Source organism: Zingiber officinale, chromosome 4A (genome assembly GCF_018446385.1).
Source record: "Zingiber officinale cultivar Zhangliang chromosome 4A, Zo_v1.1, whole genome shotgun sequence".
Taxonomy (NCBI): Eukaryota; Viridiplantae; Streptophyta; class Magnoliopsida; order Zingiberales; family Zingiberaceae; genus Zingiber; species Zingiber officinale.
Window position 1 is genome coordinate 3,691,432 of NC_055992.1, and position 22,956 is coordinate 3,714,387.

The 22,956-nt window shown below is 37.6% G+C and overlaps 4 protein-coding genes across 4 annotated transcripts; 3 read left to right on the top strand and 1 right to left on the bottom strand.

Annotated features, from left to right (window-relative positions):
- Nucleotides 1-1,865: 1,865 nt before the first annotated feature.
- LOC121969317 (TITAN-like protein) lies at nucleotides 1,866-6,576 on the top strand. The gene is made up of 6 exons (XM_042519341.1): nucleotides 1,866-2,208; nucleotides 2,342-2,468; nucleotides 4,562-4,898; nucleotides 4,984-5,042; nucleotides 5,733-5,769; nucleotides 5,872-6,576. Exons 1-6 carry the CDS (start codon nucleotides 1,889-1,891, stop codon nucleotides 6,318-6,320), a joined length of 1,329 nt encoding a protein of 442 aa, XP_042375275.1. The 5' UTR covers nucleotides 1,866-1,888; the 3' UTR covers nucleotides 6,321-6,576.
- A 577-nt stretch (nucleotides 6,577-7,153) lies between these two features.
- LOC121969318 lies at nucleotides 7,154-10,171 on the top strand. Its single transcript, XM_042519342.1, has 4 exons — nucleotides 7,154-7,317; nucleotides 7,403-7,520; nucleotides 7,591-7,743; nucleotides 9,839-10,171. The coding sequence occupies exons 1-4, from the start codon at nucleotides 7,310-7,312 to the stop codon at nucleotides 10,010-10,012; spliced, it is 453 nt and encodes a 150-aa protein (XP_042375276.1). The 5' UTR covers nucleotides 7,154-7,309; the 3' UTR covers nucleotides 10,013-10,171.
- A 714-nt stretch (nucleotides 10,172-10,885) lies between these two features.
- Nucleotides 10,886-16,978, bottom strand: LOC121969319 (tRNA (guanine-N(7)-)-methyltransferase non-catalytic subunit wdr4-like). Its single transcript, XM_042519343.1, has 11 exons — nucleotides 16,823-16,978; nucleotides 16,196-16,329; nucleotides 15,665-15,829; nucleotides 14,906-15,086; nucleotides 14,048-14,104; nucleotides 13,866-13,936; nucleotides 13,143-13,221; nucleotides 13,017-13,076; nucleotides 12,137-12,234; nucleotides 11,917-11,977; nucleotides 10,886-11,387 (listed from the first exon to the last, which is right to left on the bottom strand). The coding sequence occupies exons 1-11, from the start codon at nucleotides 16,880-16,882 to the stop codon at nucleotides 10,995-10,997; spliced, it is 1,359 nt and encodes a 452-aa protein (XP_042375277.1). The 5' UTR covers nucleotides 16,883-16,978; the 3' UTR covers nucleotides 10,886-10,994.
- A 301-nt stretch (nucleotides 16,979-17,279) lies between these two features.
- On the top strand, nucleotides 17,280-20,081 carry LOC121973073 (protein RGF1 INDUCIBLE TRANSCRIPTION FACTOR 1-like). Its single transcript, XM_042524667.1, has 4 exons — nucleotides 17,280-17,964; nucleotides 18,943-19,017; nucleotides 19,100-19,240; nucleotides 19,473-20,081. The coding sequence occupies exons 1-4, from the start codon at nucleotides 17,770-17,772 to the stop codon at nucleotides 19,809-19,811; spliced, it is 750 nt and encodes a 249-aa protein (XP_042380601.1). The 5' UTR covers nucleotides 17,280-17,769; the 3' UTR covers nucleotides 19,812-20,081.
- The last annotated feature ends 2,875 nt before the right edge of the window (nucleotides 20,082-22,956 follow it).

Here is a 22,956-nt window from a genome sequence, read left to right on the forward strand (position 1 = left end):
ATCCGTGGGACCGGCTCTAGGGGGGCCGCTGATGTGGCGGTTCCACATTTTTTTTATATAGAGATTAAATATATTTTGTAAGGTATATTATTGATAAAAAAAAGATAATTATTGAGTATATCCTTACATATATTATACTTGTAAATCATTTTACTAAGTCATTGGCTAAAGAGTCATTTCGTAGATATGTAAAGTTTTTAAGATGTCGTAAAATGTAACAAATTATAAAGACAATTAGATATATAAAATGTCATAATATATTCAGTGTATATGTTGTTACATATTTGGATAAAGTCTCGGCAAGCATGTTGGTAGGTTAATATTGGTCTACTCATGTGGATAATCATCTCTATTTGTTTAGTATTAATAGAAGTAAGACTATTACTTATAGGAAAACCAATAAAGTTGTGAATGAAGATGTACCTATAAGTTAGGATCGCCTTGATAGTTGTATCAAGATTAGATCATTTATGAATTGATAATGATTGAAGTAAATGTACCCATTATTTATTGAACCTGTAAAATGTCATATTAGAATTTATGGGTTGAATTCAGGAGTAGACATTGCAAATGTCTAGATAAATATTTGTATGATGTTAGCTTTGAGAAAAATGCACTCTTTATTGGTAAAAAGAAAGAGATCGTAGCATGTGATTCATATCACATGTGATATGTGTTATATCGACAAAAAGAGTAGCTAGAGATTAGATCTTTACTTCTTTACTATGTGAAACCCTTGAATTATAAGTTAATCTTAATTTTAGCTGAGTGACTATTTAGCTGTCTACTTGAAGTTTTAACAGTTACTTTAGCATGTAACCTACTGACTATAGAAGATTTAGTCAATGGAGCATAACTAGGAAAATGACTAATTAGAATGAATAGATTGTAGCTAAAAAAGAAAATTAAAATAGATTTACATCCTTGATATTTATTCACTAGTCGACCAGTTATATTTTTTGTTGAATACATAAAATATAATTATGAATAATTATATTGATTAGATATATTGAATATGCTCTCGACATAATAGTTATTATGAGATATTAGAGATGTTCATATCGATGTAAATGATTTAATATAGAGTAAATGTAATATATTGATATATTCAATTTGTTTTGATGAGCAACTATGCAAAGTGTAACAACTTTCTTAACATCAATCGCTCAATATGTTTCTTATGGCATGAATCATTTTTCCTTAAGTATGAATTGAATGTTTTGATATGATATTTGTGACTTAATTCTTATATGATGTTTGTGACTTAACTTGGACGAGGGAAAGATGTTATGGACTTGTCCACAAAGCTCGCCCACTATTTCGCTTTTTCTATAAAAAAGGAGCTCGTCCAAGTTGAAGGAGTTAGTTGTTGATATCACAAGAGAAGTAGAACATCTAGGAACGAAGAGGGATTTGGTTTGTGCATGTTAAAAGACAGTTTAATTTTTCGTGATTACTCTTCTGACAATAAATACGGAGAATTCAGGATCTATCGTCATCAATCCATTATAAGTATTTTGTGATTCATGCTTTAGAATCTACCAAAGTATCTTAGTTAGAAAGGCAAGATTCCTATAAAAAAAAAAAATCAAGCGTTCAAATCTCAAAAATTTCAGGCTTTCTTCTTTTGACCGACACATATTCCGATGTAGTTTTAGTTGTAGATAATTATTGAAGCGCCGTTTTTATGATAATAAAAATAATAGTTTTTTTTATTAAAAAAAATCGCACAATATTTATATCGGACTATTATCTGCAAGTGACCGTGCGTGCCGTGCGCCCGGCAGCTTAAAAGGGCCGATTAGGCCCGCTCCGTGAGGCCCGTCTCGGCCCGGCCTGATGATAGGATTACATGACTAGGAGTCGAGGTAGGTTCCTCGGCAAGGGCATGGAAACGGAGAACGCGCCAGGTCCGTCGAAGATGGCGTCGAATGCGAAGGCCAAGCGAACTGGAGGAGGCCGGAGGGAGTTTCAATTCTGCTCGGTGTGCAGGTGCAACCACGACCAAGGGAATCGCCACAGGTACTTCCCCGGCCACGTCCGCGCGCTCACCACCCTCCTTTCTCGTTTCCATCGCAAGATCTCCGATCTCCGCTCCTTTGTACGAAATCCTTCCCTTCTTCTCCCCGAGCACGACGCCGCTCTCAATCGCCTCTGGTGCATCTTCTGCAGTTGTGATCTGCACGAGACAGACAGCCTCTTCGCACGGTAAACCCCTTCTCTTAATCTTACTTTCCCCTCATACAGTGTTGCTTAGGGTTTTCAAGGTTAAATTGGGGCATGTCCTTATGAAGATGGATGCCTTCGAGTACGCATGTCTGATAGCTGGGCTGTTTTGCAGTAGTAATGCGATCAGGCATCTGGCGAGCTCAATGCATCTGTTGAACCTGAAGAATTTCCTAGAGAAACACGGAGGAGGGATGGATCGGGTCGATTCTTTTAGGGTCTCTGAAGCAGATCTAGTGAAGGTAACTAACTTTTCTCTTTGGTCTAGAATGTATTAAATTGATTGAAGGTGGCCTAAGCACTGATATTTTTTTTTTAAATGTGCGGAGCACAATTTGCAAATAACCTTAGAAATAAGTAGAAACATTGTGATATAGAACAATACCTTTTGGTAAATTTTATAATTTACATTCATATCGGATGGAAAATTAATTCCGCCCTTTTTACAGTGTTTGTGGACCTTACACATAGTTTCTCTTATGGACTCCAGGAAAGCAGAAAAATCTTAAGCACTTGCAAAATAAGATTGCGTGTGAAACTAAAGGAAGTTACAACAGAACATGACCATTCATATATCAAGACACATTAGTTTAGAAGGAAAAAAGACCGAAGCATGATTTTAAATTTTGTCTTTGGTCATATCCTGCATTAGCATCGGCACTTTTCTACGCTATAATACAGTCTATACTAGTTGGAACCTGGCTTTTGCACTACATATTCTCTTCTTTTCTAAGTTACACCATATTGATATTCTATTGGATTCTATTACTAGTATTTCGTAAGTCAATAGAAAAAATATGTAAATCCTTAAGACTGATTGTTGATTTTCCTTATTTGGAATCAAATTGATCTTTGAAAATGTTTGTCTCATGTTCTGTTATCTTCTCACTGACTCTTTCCTAGGTTTCATGGTAATTTGTCAATTTGATCACTCGATGTTTTGCTTCAATATGGTTCTAAGATTCCATGGTTTCAAACTTTCATATTTCAAAGTCTTGTTTACCCTACCAAATTTCTCTATTTTTTTTTGGCAACTTGTGATGTTTTCCAACCTTGATCAGCTCATATGAAGTTCTATATCTTGAAGAATTCAAAATTAATTTTCTAAAGCTGCATACAGATTAGATTATAAATGAAAGGATGTTTCAGTTAATTTAGTTTATAATCGTTGACAATATATATATATATATTAAGATTAAGAATGTGCTCTCTTCATTGTTTTGATTTTACTTGGTAACTTTTTCATTATGAAATTACAACTTCAAAGGAGTATGAAGTTGAAACTGAATTTTCTAGCTTAATAACAAGCTAGATATACATTTAACCATTTTGCTATAATTAAAATATTCTCTTATCATACTGATTTTTCTGACTGTTTTGTCCAGCTTTTCTAATGCATGTATGTTATGATGATATTATGATTATATTACCGATTCTCTGAATTATGTATCATACCTTTATTTCCCACGTTAGGCGCTCCACCAGTATAGCTTTCTATTGTCTGCATAGCTTTATATTGTCTGTTTCAAGCTCCATACCACCCCTTATTGAGCTTTGCATTGCTTGTATTGCCTTGTACCGGTAGCATGCGCAAAAGTATCATGCATCACTTGCATCACAGTTGCTTTAGTCTCAACATAATGTGAAATGTTAACCATTGTCTGTACTGTCTTATACAACACTAGACTTAAATCCATAATCATAAATGCTTATGTTATTAGGTGGCATTCCTACACAAAATATGGTACCTTTGGCTCTCTGTTATTGGTACATACACTTATTCATTGTTGTTTTTAACTTCATGCAACATACTCTCGTTATTGTGATTTTCTGTTTTTCTGTTATTGTCTTTCATTGTAGGTGTTGGTGGAGCGCTTGAACTTCATGGACTGTAGGTTACAGTATTTTAGCCAGTGTTAAATTCAAATGTTTACAATGCTTTTATTTTTCAATGCATCTAGTTTCTTGATGCTTTTTAATTGTTATTTTATTATATTTCATCAGTCAATGCTGAAAGTGGGTTTTAGTAATTATATTATTATTATTTATCTATGTAGCAAAAATATTATATATTACATTCTTCATTTTCAATTTCTTAGTTCATTATATCCGAAATGTTGGTTTGCACATCATCACTTATGCTTGGAACATTTTCCTGAATTTTAAGTATAGTCAAATTGATCAAATTTATGATAAATTGTTAAATTTTAAATGCTTCCTGGTATGTATGCCTTAATGTTGCAAAACTAATGATTTCTTAGCGTTATAGCAACTTGGTGTAGTTTGCTTTCTACAAAGGAAAATGATAGTTACTTTGTAGTTTCTGCAATTGCAGTGGGAGAAGGGCTGTGAGGCTTTAAAAGGTGCAGTGCCATTTTCTTGCAATAGGACTATTGAACCATCGCTTGGCTCATCAAAAGATATCCAACATGCAGTTACCTCTAACATTGAAGAAAATTCTGTCCATTCTACTTTCTCATATATTTCTGATTCTGTTATACCTTTACAAAATCTTACCAATGAGAATTACGTGGAATACCATCCAAAAGTTAATGGATTCCCCATCAGTGGCTCCATTTCAAATGCTGCTACTTCCTGTTCAATAAGCATGGAGGGAAATGATGGCCTTAATAATGCCTGTATCTTTGGAAGCCCTTCAAGGCAATTATCAGGTCAGGATTCTTAAATTTGATATTTTTGTTCTGTCTCTTCATTTCTTAACTTATTTCATCCTGAATGATGTTATGTTTATTTCAGTTAGCACATCCACTTGCAATGTGAAGAACGTGATTAGACTGCCTCCAAACAATTCAATTGTAAGTTGTATCTTTTAGAATGTCTTTAAATTGTTTTATGATGGATGCCATATTCTTTCTTTCTAACATTTCAATGCACAGTGTGTTTTATTTCCGATAGCAAGCAGGACTAGTTCTTAATTAGAACTTGATCTGGGATTATCACATGATTCACACCTATCTCTTTCTTTAGAAATTGAGAAATATGAAGATGATTGGTATGCATGCGTAAAATTGCATGGGAAATAATGTATTATACTAGAAAGTCATGAATTTTGGATGGAACAAAAAGAAGCTAATATACTAACTTGATATTTTGACTATAGTGGATCAAAGACTATTATTATAACATATCCTGTATGCTTGGCTCTACCAATGGGTATCCCTGTACTTTTTATGTAAATACTTCATCTATCAAACTTGTAAAAGGATAAATCCACTACTCTCACTAACTGGACACTAGTATCGCCACTAATTCCACTTCTTCACATAATTAACTATCCTGTATATTACACTGCTGTTTCAGAAGTACAAACCCTTTGCTTGACACTTTATCATCTCCTTGTTTGATGGTGGGTGGTTAAGAGCCTTTTGATATGAGTGTACCTTGCTGGGGTTGGTGCACCTTTTGATTTAAGTTAGGCGGCAACTTCTCTAATTCAAATGTATTTTTATGTAGCAAAATACTGATGTTAATTTTATTTTGCATAGGATAAGCGAATTGGCTCTGCTGGAGATCCCAACCAGGGTACTCCTTGTCTCATAATTGCCATTTTCCTTTATTCTTGTCTCGGTCAGTGTCGACAGACCTATTATACTCGACCAAATTCACTTTCTTCTCTTTACGCAGTGTTGCCAGAGCCCACTCTAAGATCCTTGTCTTCAGAAGTCAGCCAACTGAATGTGCATGCCGGTGGTCCACCGCCTTGGTTTGAGATAAGCGAAGGCCAGGGAAGCAATGTAACGAAAGAAGATACAAATACTAACACACTAGCCTCTCAATCATTTCACTCCATGAAGTCAAAAGAGCTAAATCCAAAACGCGTGGGAGCTGCATGGGCTGAAAGAAGAAGAGCTGAACTAAAGATGGAGAAGAGAGAAATTGTCTCAAAGAGTTGGCTTCCGAATTTTGGTAGTGTGTGGCAAGAAGGTACCCGAAAGAAATCTCGAAAAGAATTTGAAATGAGAAATAGGATACATTCCGGTAATGAGAGCCCATCCGAGATTTCACCTAAGGTGCAGCCTTACATTAGCAAAAGACACCGCTCATCTGATTTGCCGGTGGCACCCGACATTTAATCCAGCAGTTCTGACTTTTACTTGGGATCAAACGATTCTCGGGCTCATCCCTCAGACCTTGCATTTTCTGGAGCCCTACGTCTTGGAGCTTTCCTCTTGAAATTTCAAAGAGTATAATGAAGTTTTGCAAATGTTGTTGTACAGCTTTCTATTATCTGTTTACCTGCTTCGAGACCTTCACATCTTGGGCATTTGTAGCCAAAACAGTTAGTGATGCGACTTAAAAGCTGACGTGTGTTGATCTTTCTAGCTTCTCCTTCTCTGGGATCGGAGGCGCAAAGAGGAGAAGTGGAATCGAAGGTGTCGTGCGTGAATCCTCGTAAAAAAACCCGAACGGGACGTGAAATTGGAGATTTTTAATTAAAAAAATAGTGAAAATTTAAAATTAATTTTTTTTTCGAAATTAATACGTGGATGAGCTAGTAACTAATTAATAATGAGGTTTAATATTTATATGGAAATATTTTAATTGTAGAGTGAAGTAAGTTTTTTTAACTGAAGAATACCGTTTTGTTGCTATTCTTGCTGGATATGGTAAAACTGCAATAATTAATTCTTAAGTACTAGTTTGTCATAATTTTATAGTTCATCATTAAAATATTATTAGAAATTGAATCTTAATCCTCTCTGAAATCTTTTTTTAAAATTTTTATCTTTGAATAAGTAATAAAAAAGAACATTTATATCAAAATAAAAAAAAATATTTGATTTGATTTTAAATTTCCTCTCATCAGTAAATAAAAATATTATTTTAGGTACCCTCACCCTGTAATTCTCAAAGAAAACGAGGGCATTTTGGTAATAATGGCTTTCGACGCGCATTATGGATCAGAGGACGAGGGTTTTGCCGTCTGCATCGCGAAAGTTTTCGCCCCTTCTTCCCTCCCTTCTCTCGCAGACGCATCGAACTACGCCGCCGCTTCCCATCCTGCTCCTGTTCGACCAGCCAAACCCTAGCCTGATTTCTTCCCCTTCGGACGCGCTACATTATGAAAGTGTAAATTCTCCCTTCCCCGAGGAAATCCTTTCGTTATCTTTTTGTTGATTCACGGTCGCGCATGGTCGTAATTGATGCGCCGCAGGTTACAGGCAAATGCCGGGGCGCTCACCAACTATGAGGTTCTCGAATTTTTACGCGGGAGAGGCGCGACGAGCGACCCTATGGGGTGCCTTGGTGCCGTTACGCCTTCCGAGTGCAAGGTGAGATCCGACGTTCTTTGATGTGAATTCTCCAACCCTGTTAACATTGCTTCGGTTATTGAGTGAGCAGGTCTATGATTGGCTGGTACAAACCGCTGCTTGCAATCAGACGAAGGAATCAATCGATGAGTTTTTGAATAAAGCCGAAAAGTTCAAACTTGCAAAAGCTGAGAAGCTCAATATCATAAACCTGCGGCCATCCAACCTAGCTATTATTGATCCGGTGTGTCTTTTTTGCTTTACTTTTTATTTTTCTGACGCACATTTATCCTTCAGATCATCAAATCATTGATCACGTGGATTAATTATTTACGTTCATGTTTTGATCTGTGCAAATAATTTTCATGCCATACCTCATCGAAGAGCATAGCATCATAGTATATTCACTGATTACCTCACTTGAAGAGTATGGCCTAACAAGTATTATTAAGGGCTATTATAATCTCCACTTCCACCTTCTTTTGTTCTTAGCTTAGCTGGGACAAAAATTCAGCATTAGAAGTTAGTTAAAGAAGTTGAGACTTTCACATTGATTAGGCAGCCAACTTAAGAAATCATATGCTTGATTTTATTGACTCTAACTCATGATAGATGAGGCTTACTAGTGTGGTAGGGAGCTTCTCTTTCATACCTTTTGTACACTGTCTATGACAAAGCTTTCTGTTTACAAATTCCTGAGAACTTGCATTAAATGTCTATTTAGATGTCGGTATATCATACACACTTAATAGTAAGATATAGGCATGTTCAATTTAAGATGCCAATTTCTGTGTGTAGAATTTGAAGAATGCCAAAAGGCATTGACAAAGATGATTCTAGTACAAGGAGGATTTTATAGTTGTTTCATGTGATTATTACTTAATACTTGTTATTTGTCTTCTATAAGACCTAAGCAAGGACAAGGTTTAAATGATATATGTAGGCGACATGTGGTAGGGCTATCTTTTATTCCATATGTAGTATGTGGACAAACATGTGGGGTGCATAAGTGGTTATTTTAAAGAAATTAGTCAAAAAGTTTAATTTTTTTTTAAGAATTTAATAAGAATAATATAATTGGCATCTACCATGAATAACACAATGAAAACCTAATGAGATATTCATTATTAACTCTTATCAATAGGCAGAAAAAAGTGTGAAACTAAAAATTTCCAAAGAAGCATAATGATTAAGTTCCTTATAACCATCACACTCTTTTCTCTCTTCATATTACAATGTTCTAATTAATTTCTATTGTATGATATAAGCGATCTTGAGATACTTGTTTGTCGAGATGACTCATTAACTGACAACATTTTGCAACTTAATGTTGCACCAAGCATGATACAAGTCTCCACTCTCTATTTAATCAAATAAACAGTCCATTTTACTCGTTGAATCTTTTACAATCAATGTTTCTCTTTTCCTTTTTACTTTGTCGATACTTTATGTTGCAATAGATTAGATATACACTTGATTAAGTTGTCTTTTCAGGTTTCTAATAGAATATACTTTTCAGTCTATTTAATATTTAGTTCAGGCTCTCTAGTGCTCATTGAGCTTAAAGGATTTACTTTAGGGTAGCCAATCATTAAGCAAAGTAGAAAAGCCTAAGTCAACTACTTGAGTTGATCTGATGATATGTTCTTGAAGAGGCAAGGTTTTAAAAGCACTTAAGCACACTTACTAGATTTGGAAGGGTGACACTGTCATATTGTTGTTCTACACCTTAGCGAAATCATGAACTGATTTTTTTATAACAATAATTCCTTTTGTTGTACACCTTAAAGAATCCTAAAATTTCATGTATCTTTTTCCATGCTCAACATATTGATGTTCAAACATTTCCTATTTGGAGTTTACATTGAAAAGACAATGCACTGAAATAAAGAGTAGGACAGATTTAAATAGGTTCGCGCCTATTGAATTGAACACTGAAGAATGAAGATGCATTTGTTCATTGCTAGGAGAAAGTTATGTATATTTCAGGCATCCTGTATAAGAATCAAGACCTTGCCTGGAAGTTGGAGCATATGTTGGATTATTCAAATTCCAAAAACTTTTTCCTAATGCAATATGCCTTTTTAGGAGCTCTTATCCAAATGCATCTGCTATTCACTTTTGTATTTAATTCAATACCGTGAATGATCTACTCAATTTGATCCTCAATTTGTCAATGTGGAACAACTTGTACCACAATTAAATTTTCAACTGGGCCACTTAACCTAGATCTTTACCATTATATATAAGTGATTAAGCTCAAAATATTTTGGTTCATCTCTAAATATCCTCCTTTTGCTCCTCGTATAAATTTATCTGTTGCTCTTTTACCTTTGCAGATTATAGAATACGGTGAGAAACGTCTAGCAAAAGACGAAGCTAAAGGGATAGACGAAGTTCAGGAACTTGTGGGTCTAGTGCTCGAGGTTTTACCACCGCCGCCGCCAAGACCTGAAGATGAGATGCAAGGTCAGGAAGAGATGCCCACTGAGAAACCACTGGAAGAAGATTAGTTTTGTTTGCAACAAATTCTTAGTTCAATGCTCATAAGCGATTGTACATGGATTTCATCGGGTAAGCTAACTGTTACACTGAATTAATGAAGTTTGATACTGTAAACAGACTAGTGTTAAGTTATTAATTGAGATGCTGTTTCTAATTTTCTTGGACAACTGAAATATCATTTTGGAGATTCTCGTTTCATTCAAGAAACAATACCTGTCAATAAATTATTGTTCCCTCAACATCAATTAGTCCCAATTCATTATTCTTCATTTTTCATCTGGCCTAACAAGTCATTATTCTTCATTACACCCGACGATCACTCCATCGGCAGCGGCCGATTGAAGGTCATCGAATCACATACCCTCGAGGAGGAACTTGCCGCATTGCCAAAGTAACAAGATGGCGTTTGATGAAAAATTTTCGTGGGACTGAGCCGATCATCCTAAAAATAGTCAATGAGATTAACTGAGATTATCATTCTTTAGGCCGATTTTATTATCTTGTCATTCGACTACTAAACTCCTCCAAACTCCTATACCTATTCAACTAGTTTGGCTCTTCCGCTACTAAACTCCTCCAAACTCCTATACCTATTCAACTAGTTTGGCTCTTCCGGATTCAAATCCTACAGAACTGCCACCCGATCCATCGAGGTCAGTGTTCACGAGTTTAACATTAGAGCTTGAGGATGAGATTGAATCAATTGCACTTGCAAGGTCAACTAATTTTGGATGGAGTCACAAAGGCAGATATTGATTTACAAAAGTCACAAGTAATTATATTTTCGGGTGGACAACAAAATAAAGTATATCCATTTCTCATCCACATAACGCAGCATTAAATTATGGGAGGAATTAATTTATTAAATGCAGAGTTGCCCATAACCATAAAATCTTCAACAACATAACCATTAATTATGAGAACAAAATTGTTCATACATATTTTGATAGCACTACAATATTTCGACTATTTCTCGTACTCCAATCTCTTCTACCTGGCCTTCCTATCGTTTCTATTCTTTTTTCTCATCTCCCTTTTCTCTAAATTGTATTCCTTTTTTATCATCATGCTGCGCATCGACAATTTAACTGCTGCAGCTGCTGCTGCTAAAGTTGCTTCTTCCTGAGTAATATCTGGAGTTCCCTGCAGTTCTGAGAGGAGCTTTTGCCCTCCTGGTATTTCATTGTCCTCCAGAACAACAGGATCATGGCTGTAGTTGAGTGATGGATCTTTTTCTGGAACAGAGATGACCTTGAGGCGGGTAGGTAAATGGGTTGCGCCCACCATAGGAAGATTCGATGCGCCCATAATCATCCACAAGCGTCGGGTCGAGGAACTCAGCACCAAACTGGTTGGGAAATAGGTCTCTTCAAAAGAAACAACCTACATGGAAGCAAAATAGTTAAAGCAATCTTTGGAACTCGCTTTTAGATGAATTTATTAGATGGAACTATGATCATCATTTTAGGAACATATGGAGTATGGTTTGACACCAGAAGAATGCATACATATAAGACTTGCTCAAAATAAATATAGCACATCGTGCAGTATAGTAACTACTACAGGCATTTGAGATAAAATTAGATTTAGAAATGAACCACAAAAAAAATCAGATACAAAACTATCCTGTAGTCAGAAGCACATCATTATGATATTACTTTTGCTCTTTCATTAACAAAAAGAACAGCCCGGTGTACAAAATCTTGCCATGCAGGATCCCGAGGAAGGATCCATTGTACGCAGTCTTACCTTGCTTTTTGCAAAAGGCTGTTTTCAGGATTCGAATCTGTGATCTTTTGATCACATAGTAACAACTTTACCGTTGCGCCAAGGCTCCCCTTCTTTCATTAGCAAGCATTTAGCAAATTAAAGATGAATATAGTGGAGGCATATGTTCTGATAAAATTATTACCTTGGCAACTGAAAGATTTCCATTTGGAAAATCACAATTCAAAAGTACCACTCCGTGCAAGCTGCAATAGCAAGTATTTCAAGATTTAGATAGCAGTGCATATGTAGCAACCAAAATTTCATCTGAATTACAAATGATATGTTTTAGTTCTACAAATCTACCCCATGGTTACCGGCTTAGCTACGCCCTAGGGGCAAACAATATGTTTTAATGAACTTACTTTTGAAGGGCAGCGACAATTATAGAACCGTCAAAAGAGGCGCAAAGATCAGTGACTGGTGAATAAATGTCCAGTCCATTGGATTGTAACTGTCCTGCCTTAAAAAGGTAAAGAAACAATAAATCATCATAATAATCGATTGGATGAATAAAAAAATAGATGGGGCCTGGATTCTCTTATGATGCATGGTTTAAGGATGACAATGGATCAAGAATAAATGCAGAAACTGAACAGATTCATGTCATTTGGGCATCCAGAAGCTGGAAACAGATGCACAACCTGATAACTAAAAAGAAAGTTGCTAGGAAAAAGAAACATATAGAAAACTGAAGAAAAGGCACATAGAAGAAAAGGCAAAATAAATAATCAACAAAAGGTTATTTCAATTCAATAAAGCATCAAAAATACCTCAAGGCATGTGCTCATCTATTTTTCTAATATAGGAGAAAATAAATGTTTAGTATCTAGTGTCACTTTAACCTTAAAATGGTGCACACTGGTCAATTCACAACAGCATATGAATCGAATGATGTGATGCAAAGACCCAAAGCAGAAAACTTTCAATTTGACAAAACATCTACTACATTTAGGTTACCAGCTGGCCATTTACTGCTCCCTCTATGAAATAACATGGCTTCCTGGACCTCTTCTAACCCAAACAAAGTTAGCTGAGAAATGCATGCTGAATTCTCATTAAGTCTGCGGAGCATCTTAAATTCACCAAACTTTGTAGTAGTCTACAGACTCTACCATGGCACTACCAGATGGAAAGGTAAAATGACAATTTCTAATTCAAGAACTGTACAACTAAATATGAATATTACATGCAGCAGAGGCTCCTCCCCATTAAAAAACAAAAAACGAGCATCACCTAAGTTACCTTAGCTCTAACTTCACAAGTAGCAAGCAGAGTGCCAGAAACAAAATCCCATAACCGAACCTACACAATGGAAAATGTTAATGGCAGACATACTTTGCATACTTCAGGTCAACAAGGTGCACTTACAGTTGAATCTCCGCTTCCAGAGAGAAGAAAACCATCAGCATGACCAAAAGGACATACAAAGGCAAGACAAGAAACAAAGCTGTAACAAGGACCCAAATTGATAGTGATCAGATTTTAAAGAAAAAGTGAGATCCTGTATTACAACAAGAAAAAGCTGTAACATAGAATTAGCTATGGAACAATTTAGCCAGCTTGCTTCAGATTAAAGAACTGACTATCAGTATAATGTCTTGAGAACATTGTCAGATTATTAGCATCAACATGCTGCCGTTTAATATTTCTTATGTGACCCGTTTATTCTTGTAGTACATTTGGCAATGGCCTGGGAAACACTAGAATATTAGTGAAGAAGACATCAATATCCAAATTGCATGGATTCCTTTTATCCAATTACAATAAAATTGCAAAAACATCCTACTTATTCTGGTATGCCAATTAGAGTAAGAACACCTGGTCCAGCTCAACTTGATGCCATGGTAACTGATCTCGGACTAGGGAATTGTGAAATTTTTTTAATAACCAAATTTGTGTCATTAAGTTGAGTGTGACAGACAAATTAGACTTCAATAACATATCATTGAGGAATTTTGTTGACTGTGATATAAAATTTTCTACACGTTAAAAATAGAGAGAAATCCAAATGAAATTTAGCCCACATGGAAGGCAATTTTGCATATAGGTATATCCAAAAAAATGCATAGGAAGCATTCATGTTAATCTCACTCTGTGTGACCAAGGCAGAAACTTTGTATTTCATGTGCACCATTTAGTGGTTCTTTAGGGAACCCAGTAACCTGCAAATGACAGTATGATAACACATACAAGGACATCAATTTTCAAAATTCTTAAAAACTACTACACTAATTCTACATATGACCAAATGAGCACAGGAAGAGTGTACATACACGAATTTTGAAGTCCCGATCTGCACTTACAATAAATCTATCGTCTGCTGAAAAATCCTTCAAAGAGAACAAAAGGAAAATAACCATAAACAGGTTTACAAACAAAATGAAACATACAACCAAACATATAAGAATCAATCAATTTAAGTTTTTAAAAAATACATTGAGGTCATCATCCATTAAAAAGGTTAAACTAGTTCCTTTGACATCTGAGATCTTCCAGATTGAATGCAAAAGAGCAGCTCAAACAAAAAAGAGTTTAGTCCACATTGAATTCAGGCTCAGGTCACAAGTCAACCACAAGGCTGAGAATTGTGGCACATCCTTAGGATGTCATGGTCTGTATTATATCTTTCTTTGCAGAGCAAAATCCAATGTACATTGTGCAAGGAACAAATTTATTTTGTAATTTAATTCTAATGTTTAAGTTTGCGAAATGCTTACATGGAAAAAAAACACATTTGCTGTTCATTTAAAGGAAAAGATATCCTATCCTCAGCTTGATCTTATTGAATCTAGTTAAGAGAATTTTCTAAGACATAAATCTTCTTTTTTATATTTTTATTGTAAAATATACATAGATATCAATAATCATGTGTTTCAAAAAGGGTTATTAACATGGCACTCCTCCCAGCTCATTAATGTGGATAACTTGGATTGCAGAACTGGAGAACCATCTCATGTCACTTGATATAAGTATAACCAATTCAATTGCAATGCTCCTATAGTAAATTGTAAATAAGAAATAATGCCATCTACTTCAAGATCAACAAATAAAACAGACTATAACATACAAAGGGAACAATGGGATCATATAATTATAATTATTATAAATAGTGGAATGTCGAAAATTAATACCAGTCTAGAGATAATGCTACAATAGTGACCAAGAATTGGCACAGGCTTGCTGTCAAATTTTAATCGTTGAACTTTTTCTTCATCAATTTCAATCAACCATACAACACCAAACTTATCAGCGAATGCAACATAATGACCACTGTGGCTAATAGCAACAGCGCTAACTCGTTTATCAGCAGGCCTGAAAATTGAAAATTGAAAATTGCAGCATTAAATGTCTCATCAACACAAACAATATATTTATAGAACAAAATGTTAAGCATTGAAAAACTCAACAAACCATGTCATATACAATAATTAATTTGTTGGCGCATTGACAAAGTTCACTGTATGGTTGATCAATAATAAAATCTAACTCTGCTAGTAATAACTCGCTCAGATTTTTGCACTGCACCACCGCCCATCACAAGATAACACTCAGAAGTAGAAGTAAATTATTACCCATGACTATTTTGTGCAAAACGAAGAGATGCATCAATATAGGACAAAAAGAAGGTGATAACCAAGTTCACAATGCAGCATAAACTCAGCCCTATTTTGGTCATCTCACCAGTGTACTTGGAATCTTAACTCTAAAGAGGAAGGGCAGGGGCAGTATTTAACAAACAGGTCATGACTCATGATCAGATAAAATTTTGATGTAACTATGAACATTCATGTAACTTTTACAAGTAAATTCAAGACACTGTTCACTGGAATCTCTAGAGAACATTCAAATACAAACTACATAAAAACACACAAATAACATTAATCACTTACACAGTCCAGATGCACCGCCAAGGATTTGTCACCCATATCTTGACAAGTTTGTCATCTCCAGCAGATGCAAACAATCGCCCATTTGCGCCAAATTTAATTGCTCTAATAGAATCTGTATGGGGAGACCCACCTGAATCATCTATTAATGAGACTGAGCAGTCACCTCTGTTGAGATTTGAATTAAGACAATTTTAAAAAATATCAGAGATGGGAAAGACATTATTGCTAAATTTTCCAACAAAGTTGACAATTCTCCAAACGGATGGTCTAAGTTAAATTTACCTTCACTATCAAAATAGTCGATGAAAATATTAACAAACAAAGAATTTATTAGCACCAAATGGTTTCAAAAAATACATAGGAAATTCCTAAAGGAAAATTCTTATTATATTGACAAACAAGACATAGATAGCAAAACTTAAAGAGCTCTAGCACTAGGTTTGTGCAACTATCCAAATCTAAATATCAGTATGCCCATAGTCTGAAAGTATTGATTTTATCTATTAAGATTTAAGAATTTACAAAGCTTACTCTAAATCGAACAGCCGGAGTTCAGATCCCACAGCAACGGCAACTGATTTCTCATATGGATGAATTGCAATAATTGCTGGAGAGACTTCACCATCCTTATTTTTCTCCTCTTCAATCAATTCATTTTCTACATCCTGTTCCCAAAGGGAAATGGCATTACAGGTCCAGTATCAAATTAAAAAAAAAAAAAAGCAGGAGGGGGGATAAACACCACATAATAATAATAATAAAAAAAATACATGCGTCTTTCTTTCCTCTTCTTTTAACAAGGACTGATTAACCAAGTTAGCATGTAACCCCCAAAGTTGTTAGGTGTACGATGAAAGAGCTGAAGTTAGTGTCTAGGACATAAATAATGTGGGAGAGCGTAAGGATTTATCCAAAATAACTTCTTTTAACCTGAGAGTACATCTAAGTAGTCTTATCTATCCAAGCAAAATCATTCTATCATAACACTAACCACAGCTGAACACCAGTTTCTATCGACCTCAGTTCGTGATTAAAATGAAAGAAAAGTTCACTTATTGACGACTCCTCGATATCGACCTCAGTCCGTGATCAGCTAGATCGAAAGAAGTGGCTAGCGGGAGAATAAAAGAGCAGAACAATCGACGTAGACAAAATTACCGCCGCGGTAGAAGCAACTTCCTCGCCGTCCCCGGCAACGAGTTCCGCCTCCTCTCCCATGACGCAGTCGAACTCGCCCACGGCGCTCCTCTCGTTGCGCTCGACCTCGCATAGTGGGGCGGGCCGGTTTGCCCTAATGTACGGGCCGCATCGCTCGCACCGATCACGTGCGCGGTACGTGAAAATTGAAGAGCAGTAACGGGTCGGGTCGGGTGGATCCGTCTAATTAAAATTCTAATTTTTTTAATTTTATTTTACAATTAATTTTACCAAAACGGCGTGTCGTCCACGTGTCACATCCCCAACGGCCTACTGAAGCCGGCCTCCAGAGACTGATGCATGGTTCACGTGCCGGATAGAGAAGCGGATTAATATTCCGATCAAATCTAAAAAAAACTAATTAACCATTTGTTTTAATTAATTAAAAGAAGAGATTAATAAAATTCGAAAAACACAAAACGAAATAGGGAATGGAAACAAATTTCTTTTGTGGAATTTCCATTTCGTTTCGGCTGTTGTATGAGGGGCAAAAGTGAGGCAGAGCACAGGCGAAGGTACAAGGAAATGGCAGTGGGGCTGCTGCTGCTGCTTCTGCTGCTTTTGCTCTTTCTCCTCCTCCTCCACCACCAGCTCCACCATTTTCTCGGCTCACCCATTCCCCAACAAAACAACAAACCAAAGCCCCATCAAGGCCACTTGGTTCTCCCTCGTATTTAAATCCCTCCCTCCCTACCCTTCTCTTTCTCTGGCCCATCTCCCTTTCCCTCTCTTACCCCCCTTCTTTCTCTCCATATATAGCTGGCCCGAGTTCGTTAGCCTCCTCCCTCCCAAAGGACGCTTCTTGCTGCGCCAGGCCGATTCCGGAGGCGGAGCGGATGGCGTTGTGCTGAGAAAGTTGGGATTTTGGACGCAATTGAGCCACGATTTCCTCGTGCCGCCTTGCTTACATGGGGAGGAGGGAGTACGACGGAGGCGGGGGAATGCCGGGATGGCTGTGTGGGCTGGTGGAAGAGAGCTTCTTCGTGGGTTGCCCCGCGCACGAGAGCCGGAAGAAGAACGAGAAGAACATCTTTTGCCTCGGCTGCTGCACCAGCATCTGCCCTCACTGCGCCCCCGACCACCGCTCCCACCCTCTCCTCCAGGTTCCATCTTAACCTGTGCCTCTCTTCTTCTTTTGATGTTGTTTCGTTGCTAAAAATGCCGTCTTTGCTACCTACTGTTTCTTCTCGAGTTCATGGTTAGAAATCACTTCTCAGGCAGTGGTTGAGGAATTGTTGATTTGACCGAGCTGGATTTTCTAAATCTTCGCTACTTCTAGCTCATAAAACTAGGCGATTAGGGAAGTTCCATGAAAATTATTTTCAAATGTTGTATGGCTTTTAGTATAAGCATCGGAAAGGAGGCAGGACTAGCCTGGTCGGAAAATAAGGGTTAAATTTAACTATGACCATCTTGGTTAGGTTTTGTTTGACATCAGAAAGCAGCAATTATTGCTGCTTATTTTGGTTCCTTGATTCTTCTTCCTATGCCAATAATTTTCTCCACCGCATGTAGTGCAGAAAGAGAGATGACATAGGAGTATAGTAACTGTCAGTAATGGATTTGCAGGCAGAGCTTCCCTGAATGGTGATGGCAGTAATGGCTCAAGCTCACATGTTGGTTGAAATATCAATTCATTTCTCTTTTGGTCATTGTTCTTTAATTGCACCCCAATCTCCTATACAAAACAGACGACCACAATTGCCACCGTAGACTAATTCGAGTCCTCTTCTAAACTCGACATGTTGTTCATTTCTCTTGCATGGGTTTGATCTCCAACAGCTAACCCACCATTGCTAACTAGACCTAGACCTGCCTTTTTTTCTCAGGATAAGTTCTCCTCCTCTTGGCTGCTTCCCTCAATTGTAGCCTTTCCTTCTTCTTCAGTTTCCTGCACATTTCTACGACTGTGGTAACTCTTTTGACCATACGACGACCATCATTCCCCCATTAAATCCTGTGTCCCTTTTTAGACCACCAACTAGCTTGGCCTATCCTCTATCTCGAGGGACGAGTTTACCATTTTACCTGCTTGAGTAACATGAGAGCAGTGCCTGCATTAAACTCAATTAATTGTGTAGGTGCGGCGCTACGTGTACAATGATGTGGTTAGATTGGATGATCTTGAGAAGCTCATAGACTGCTCATATGTTCAGGTTGTGTTCTTATGAATTAATTAGTATAAGTTTTTTGTTTTTATTCAAGTTGAAAGTTAATTTAGAGCTCTGTGTGAGACAGCCTTATACCATAAACAGTGCAAAAGTGATCTTTCTAAAGCCAAGGCCTCAATCGAGGCCTTCCAAGGGCTCTGCCAACATTTGCTTGACCTGTGACAGAATCCTCCAAGAGCCCTTCCACTTCTGCTCTCTCTCCTGCAAGGTACTACTTTCTCACTTTTGTAAAGAGGCTCCTGTGATAGATCCGTTTCATGGCAACTTTTTGTCTCCATTGATTAGTACAGTCAACGAAATCTTTCATGAATCATGAATTCAGCTGACCAGCTGCTACTATCCAAATGCAGATACACAAAAGAAACTTATTGTTACTGGTCAGAATATGAAGGCATGATGCACTACTATAACACTAATCCGATTGTTAAAAACATGTGTAGGTGGATCATTTTCTGATACAAGGTGAGGACTTGTCGAGCATACTAGTCGACGAATCCGAGATCGCCTTCTCTCACTTTGAGAACCTCAGGATGGACAGCTCCGACCCCCTCGAGGATGAAAGCCAGATGATCGCCGGTGGTGCGATAGTAGAAGAGCCACACAACAGCGACGGTGAGCCGTCCGACCACCACGACCATGGCAGGGGCAGCTCAGGAACAAAAAACAACAAGAGTGATGGTTTCTTCCCAAATCTAGTCCTATCTGCCAATAGCAACAATAACAACAACAACAACAAGAGGAGGAAGAACAAAGCTCCTCAAAGATCACATCTGTCCTAGCTAGTCTCATGGCATGAGAACAGAAATCCAAAAGAAATTTATCATTTTAGTCTGTGTCTGAGGAGTTGAACTTGAAACTGAGCACTTCCATTGCTGGTCAGGTGGTTGCAGTGGACCATGGTTGAGGTCCACAGTTGCCTACCAATTTTGCATTGATGCAATGGAATTAATAGTGCCATATATCTCTATCCATATAATATCTGTATCTATTTTCCATACTACGACAGTACTTCCAATCTTCTCAGCTAATCCACCGATCGAGGTGTCTTCTCAAGTAGAAATATCATATTTTTTTTTCTTCTTTGTGTTCTTCGTTGGTCTGTTGCACGGATTGGAGGACTGAGAAGTCTGCACACTGTAAACACTGCTGTTGTTGTCTTCTCCACGCAGCGATTCTGCTGCTAATCTTTCTTGCTTTGCACATGAACCCTAGTTTGTACTTGGAGGTTGTAGTGTGGTACACCGCGATAAAGGCCACTTTCATGATCTGAGAGCTCTATGGATTCTAGTCAAGTAGGACAACATGGGCACATCCAAATCAGGAGGCTCAGGGATATTTTAGAGCATTAATTGACATTGATTAAAAGATATTTGTCTCTTCTTCCTCTTTTTTTTTCTTTATTTTATTGACACCACAATTCTAGGATGACTATGAAAATTTTTTAGTGTCTACTAAGATAAATTGAAAAGCATTCGCAGTGAACGATTCATTAGTTCGACATTCTTAGGTCAACCGTGTAAAATCGAAACGAACAAGAGAGGGGTGGATCTCATTTTTAAAATTCTTCTTTTTATTTTTTAAAAACTTTTTGAAAACTCAAGTACACAATGGAGAAATAAAAGTGAGAATTATACATAGGAAAACGACACTTTTGTTTTTATTTGATTTATATTCTCGCTATTACTACTCCAAGATTCACGATCCCTTGAATCATTTCGATTAAGAAATCCACTAAATCCTCTCCTGAAGAACTTTTAAGTAGAGAAGTTGAATACACGAATGAAGAGAGTGTAACAGCTTACACTCTCTTATGCAAGTATAATAAAAACAAACAAATATAGTGTTTTACCATCATGGATTATAGGGGAAGATCGAAGCTCTGTGTCAATGTCATTCTGACTGTAACAGTTGGGCATAGTAGAGTTGCAATATAGCAATTGGGTGTAAACGACCTAGCAAAATCAAGTTAAAGTGCATAGAATAATGGATGTTCAGTGTTTTGGCCGAATGCCCATTTTATACAGAATTGAGGGCTCCTCCAATGACTAAGGGCGCCTCATGTAAAGCTTATTGATCCAATCCAATGCAATCATACGTTATCATCTTGATAACTTTTCTGATCCAGGATGCCTCCGATTGACTCAGGGCGCCTCAATTCTAGGTCCCTCTAAACAACCCAAGGCCCCTCCAATCCACTGGTTCAATACGACAATCTTTCGAAGGTCATAACTTTTAACTTGGGACTCCGACTCTGTCGATGGTCATGCATGCAAAATTTGAAGATCTACGCATGTATCTGCAATACAGAGTTAGAAATGTTGGTCCCTTGCAGTCGGAAAGAGGGGGTGAATTGCTTGAGAATAAAAATGAACCTTTCTTTACTTATAGCTTGATTAAAACTAGCACTTGTATAAAAAAAATTAACAAACTAATTAGGAAGAAAGAAGAGACACAGAAGAATTTACTTGGTTTGCAATCAGAAGATCACTAATCAAGATGTTGAAAAAGCTCATTAAAATCTCCTTCAGACGAAGAAACCTATTATAGTGTTAACAACTCATACAGTAGTAGAACAAACAAAGAAATTGATTACAAGTGATGATTTTTAGCTACTAGATTAGGGTTCTATTTATAGCCCTGATCTGGCGCCTAGATGTGGATAGAATTTTATCCACGTCGTACCAGATCGCAATAGGTGGTTTTACGATAAACTTTCTGGTCTGGGGCTCGAACCGGGCTGAACCAGCTCGACCAGGGGACGAGCCCGGGGCGCCCTGGGTCTGAGCGGTCCAAGTGCCTGGACCCAGTCTGGGTGCTCGGACCAAAGTTAACTTTCGGTTGACTTTTCGTTCGGGTCTTCTGCTCAGGCTCCGCTCGCTTGAGTGATTTCGGTCATCCGAAATAGGGCTCACTCTAACCCATTTTTCAGCCTTCTCGAGCAACCTTCCGCTCCAGATTTTCGTCCTTCAGAACCACTACGCATTTCCTTCTCGTCCACCAGCGTACTATTTTTCAGTGCCTCATCCCTCGAATGCACCTGTTGGAACCCCAAGGTTTTTTTTGGTGTGATCAACCAAGTTAGGTTAGGTCCTGTTATGTTTTGATCCTTGTGTCTAAGTGTGCAGGAGCTTAGGAGCACAGGAAGTCGAGCGGAAGATGCGACTAGTGAGAAGGACGACACGAGAGAGAGCCGACGGGCTCAGTGCGTCTAAGGGATGAGATGCTGTGGAAGATTGCACCGGTGGATGAGAAGGACACGCGCGGCGGTCCGAAGGATGAGAAGCCCGGGAGGAAGGTTGCTCGAGGAGAATGTCAAAATTGGGTTCGAGTGAGCCTTATTTTGATTGACCGAAATCACCCAAGCGAAAGAGCGAGAGGAAGAGAAAAAGAAGCTGAAGCCTTATGTTGGAAGGCATCTTCAAGCCTTCATGGAAGGTGCATTCCTTACGCATGGAAGGCGCCTTTAACTCATCATGGAAGGCACCTTCAACCAGGCAATTCTGACCGTTGCGGAAAAGGATAAAGTTTTATTCTTGGCCTCGCTGGAGGCGCCTCCCAGCCCTATGGAAGGCGCCTTCAGCCTACGGATAAGATTTTCCAGGGGCTATAAAAAGACTCCTGGATTTAGGAAAGAAGTAACAACTTTGGTATTCACTTTCCTAATCTTTTCTGAGCTTTCATTGTGTGTAAAAGGTTTTTCCGCCTTCAGCAAAGGAGATTCTTAGTGAGCTTTTATCTACCTTGGATTAACAACCATCTAGATTGTAACCAAGTAATTCTTGGCCTTTTACTTATTTTCTTTAAGTTGTTATTTCTATTTTAATTGCTTTGATAATCTAAGTCGAAAGACGAGAAAGGAGTTTTTTTTAGTGTTTCAGGCGACTCAACCCTCTCCAGCCGGCCTACCCGGACCAACAGCACCGA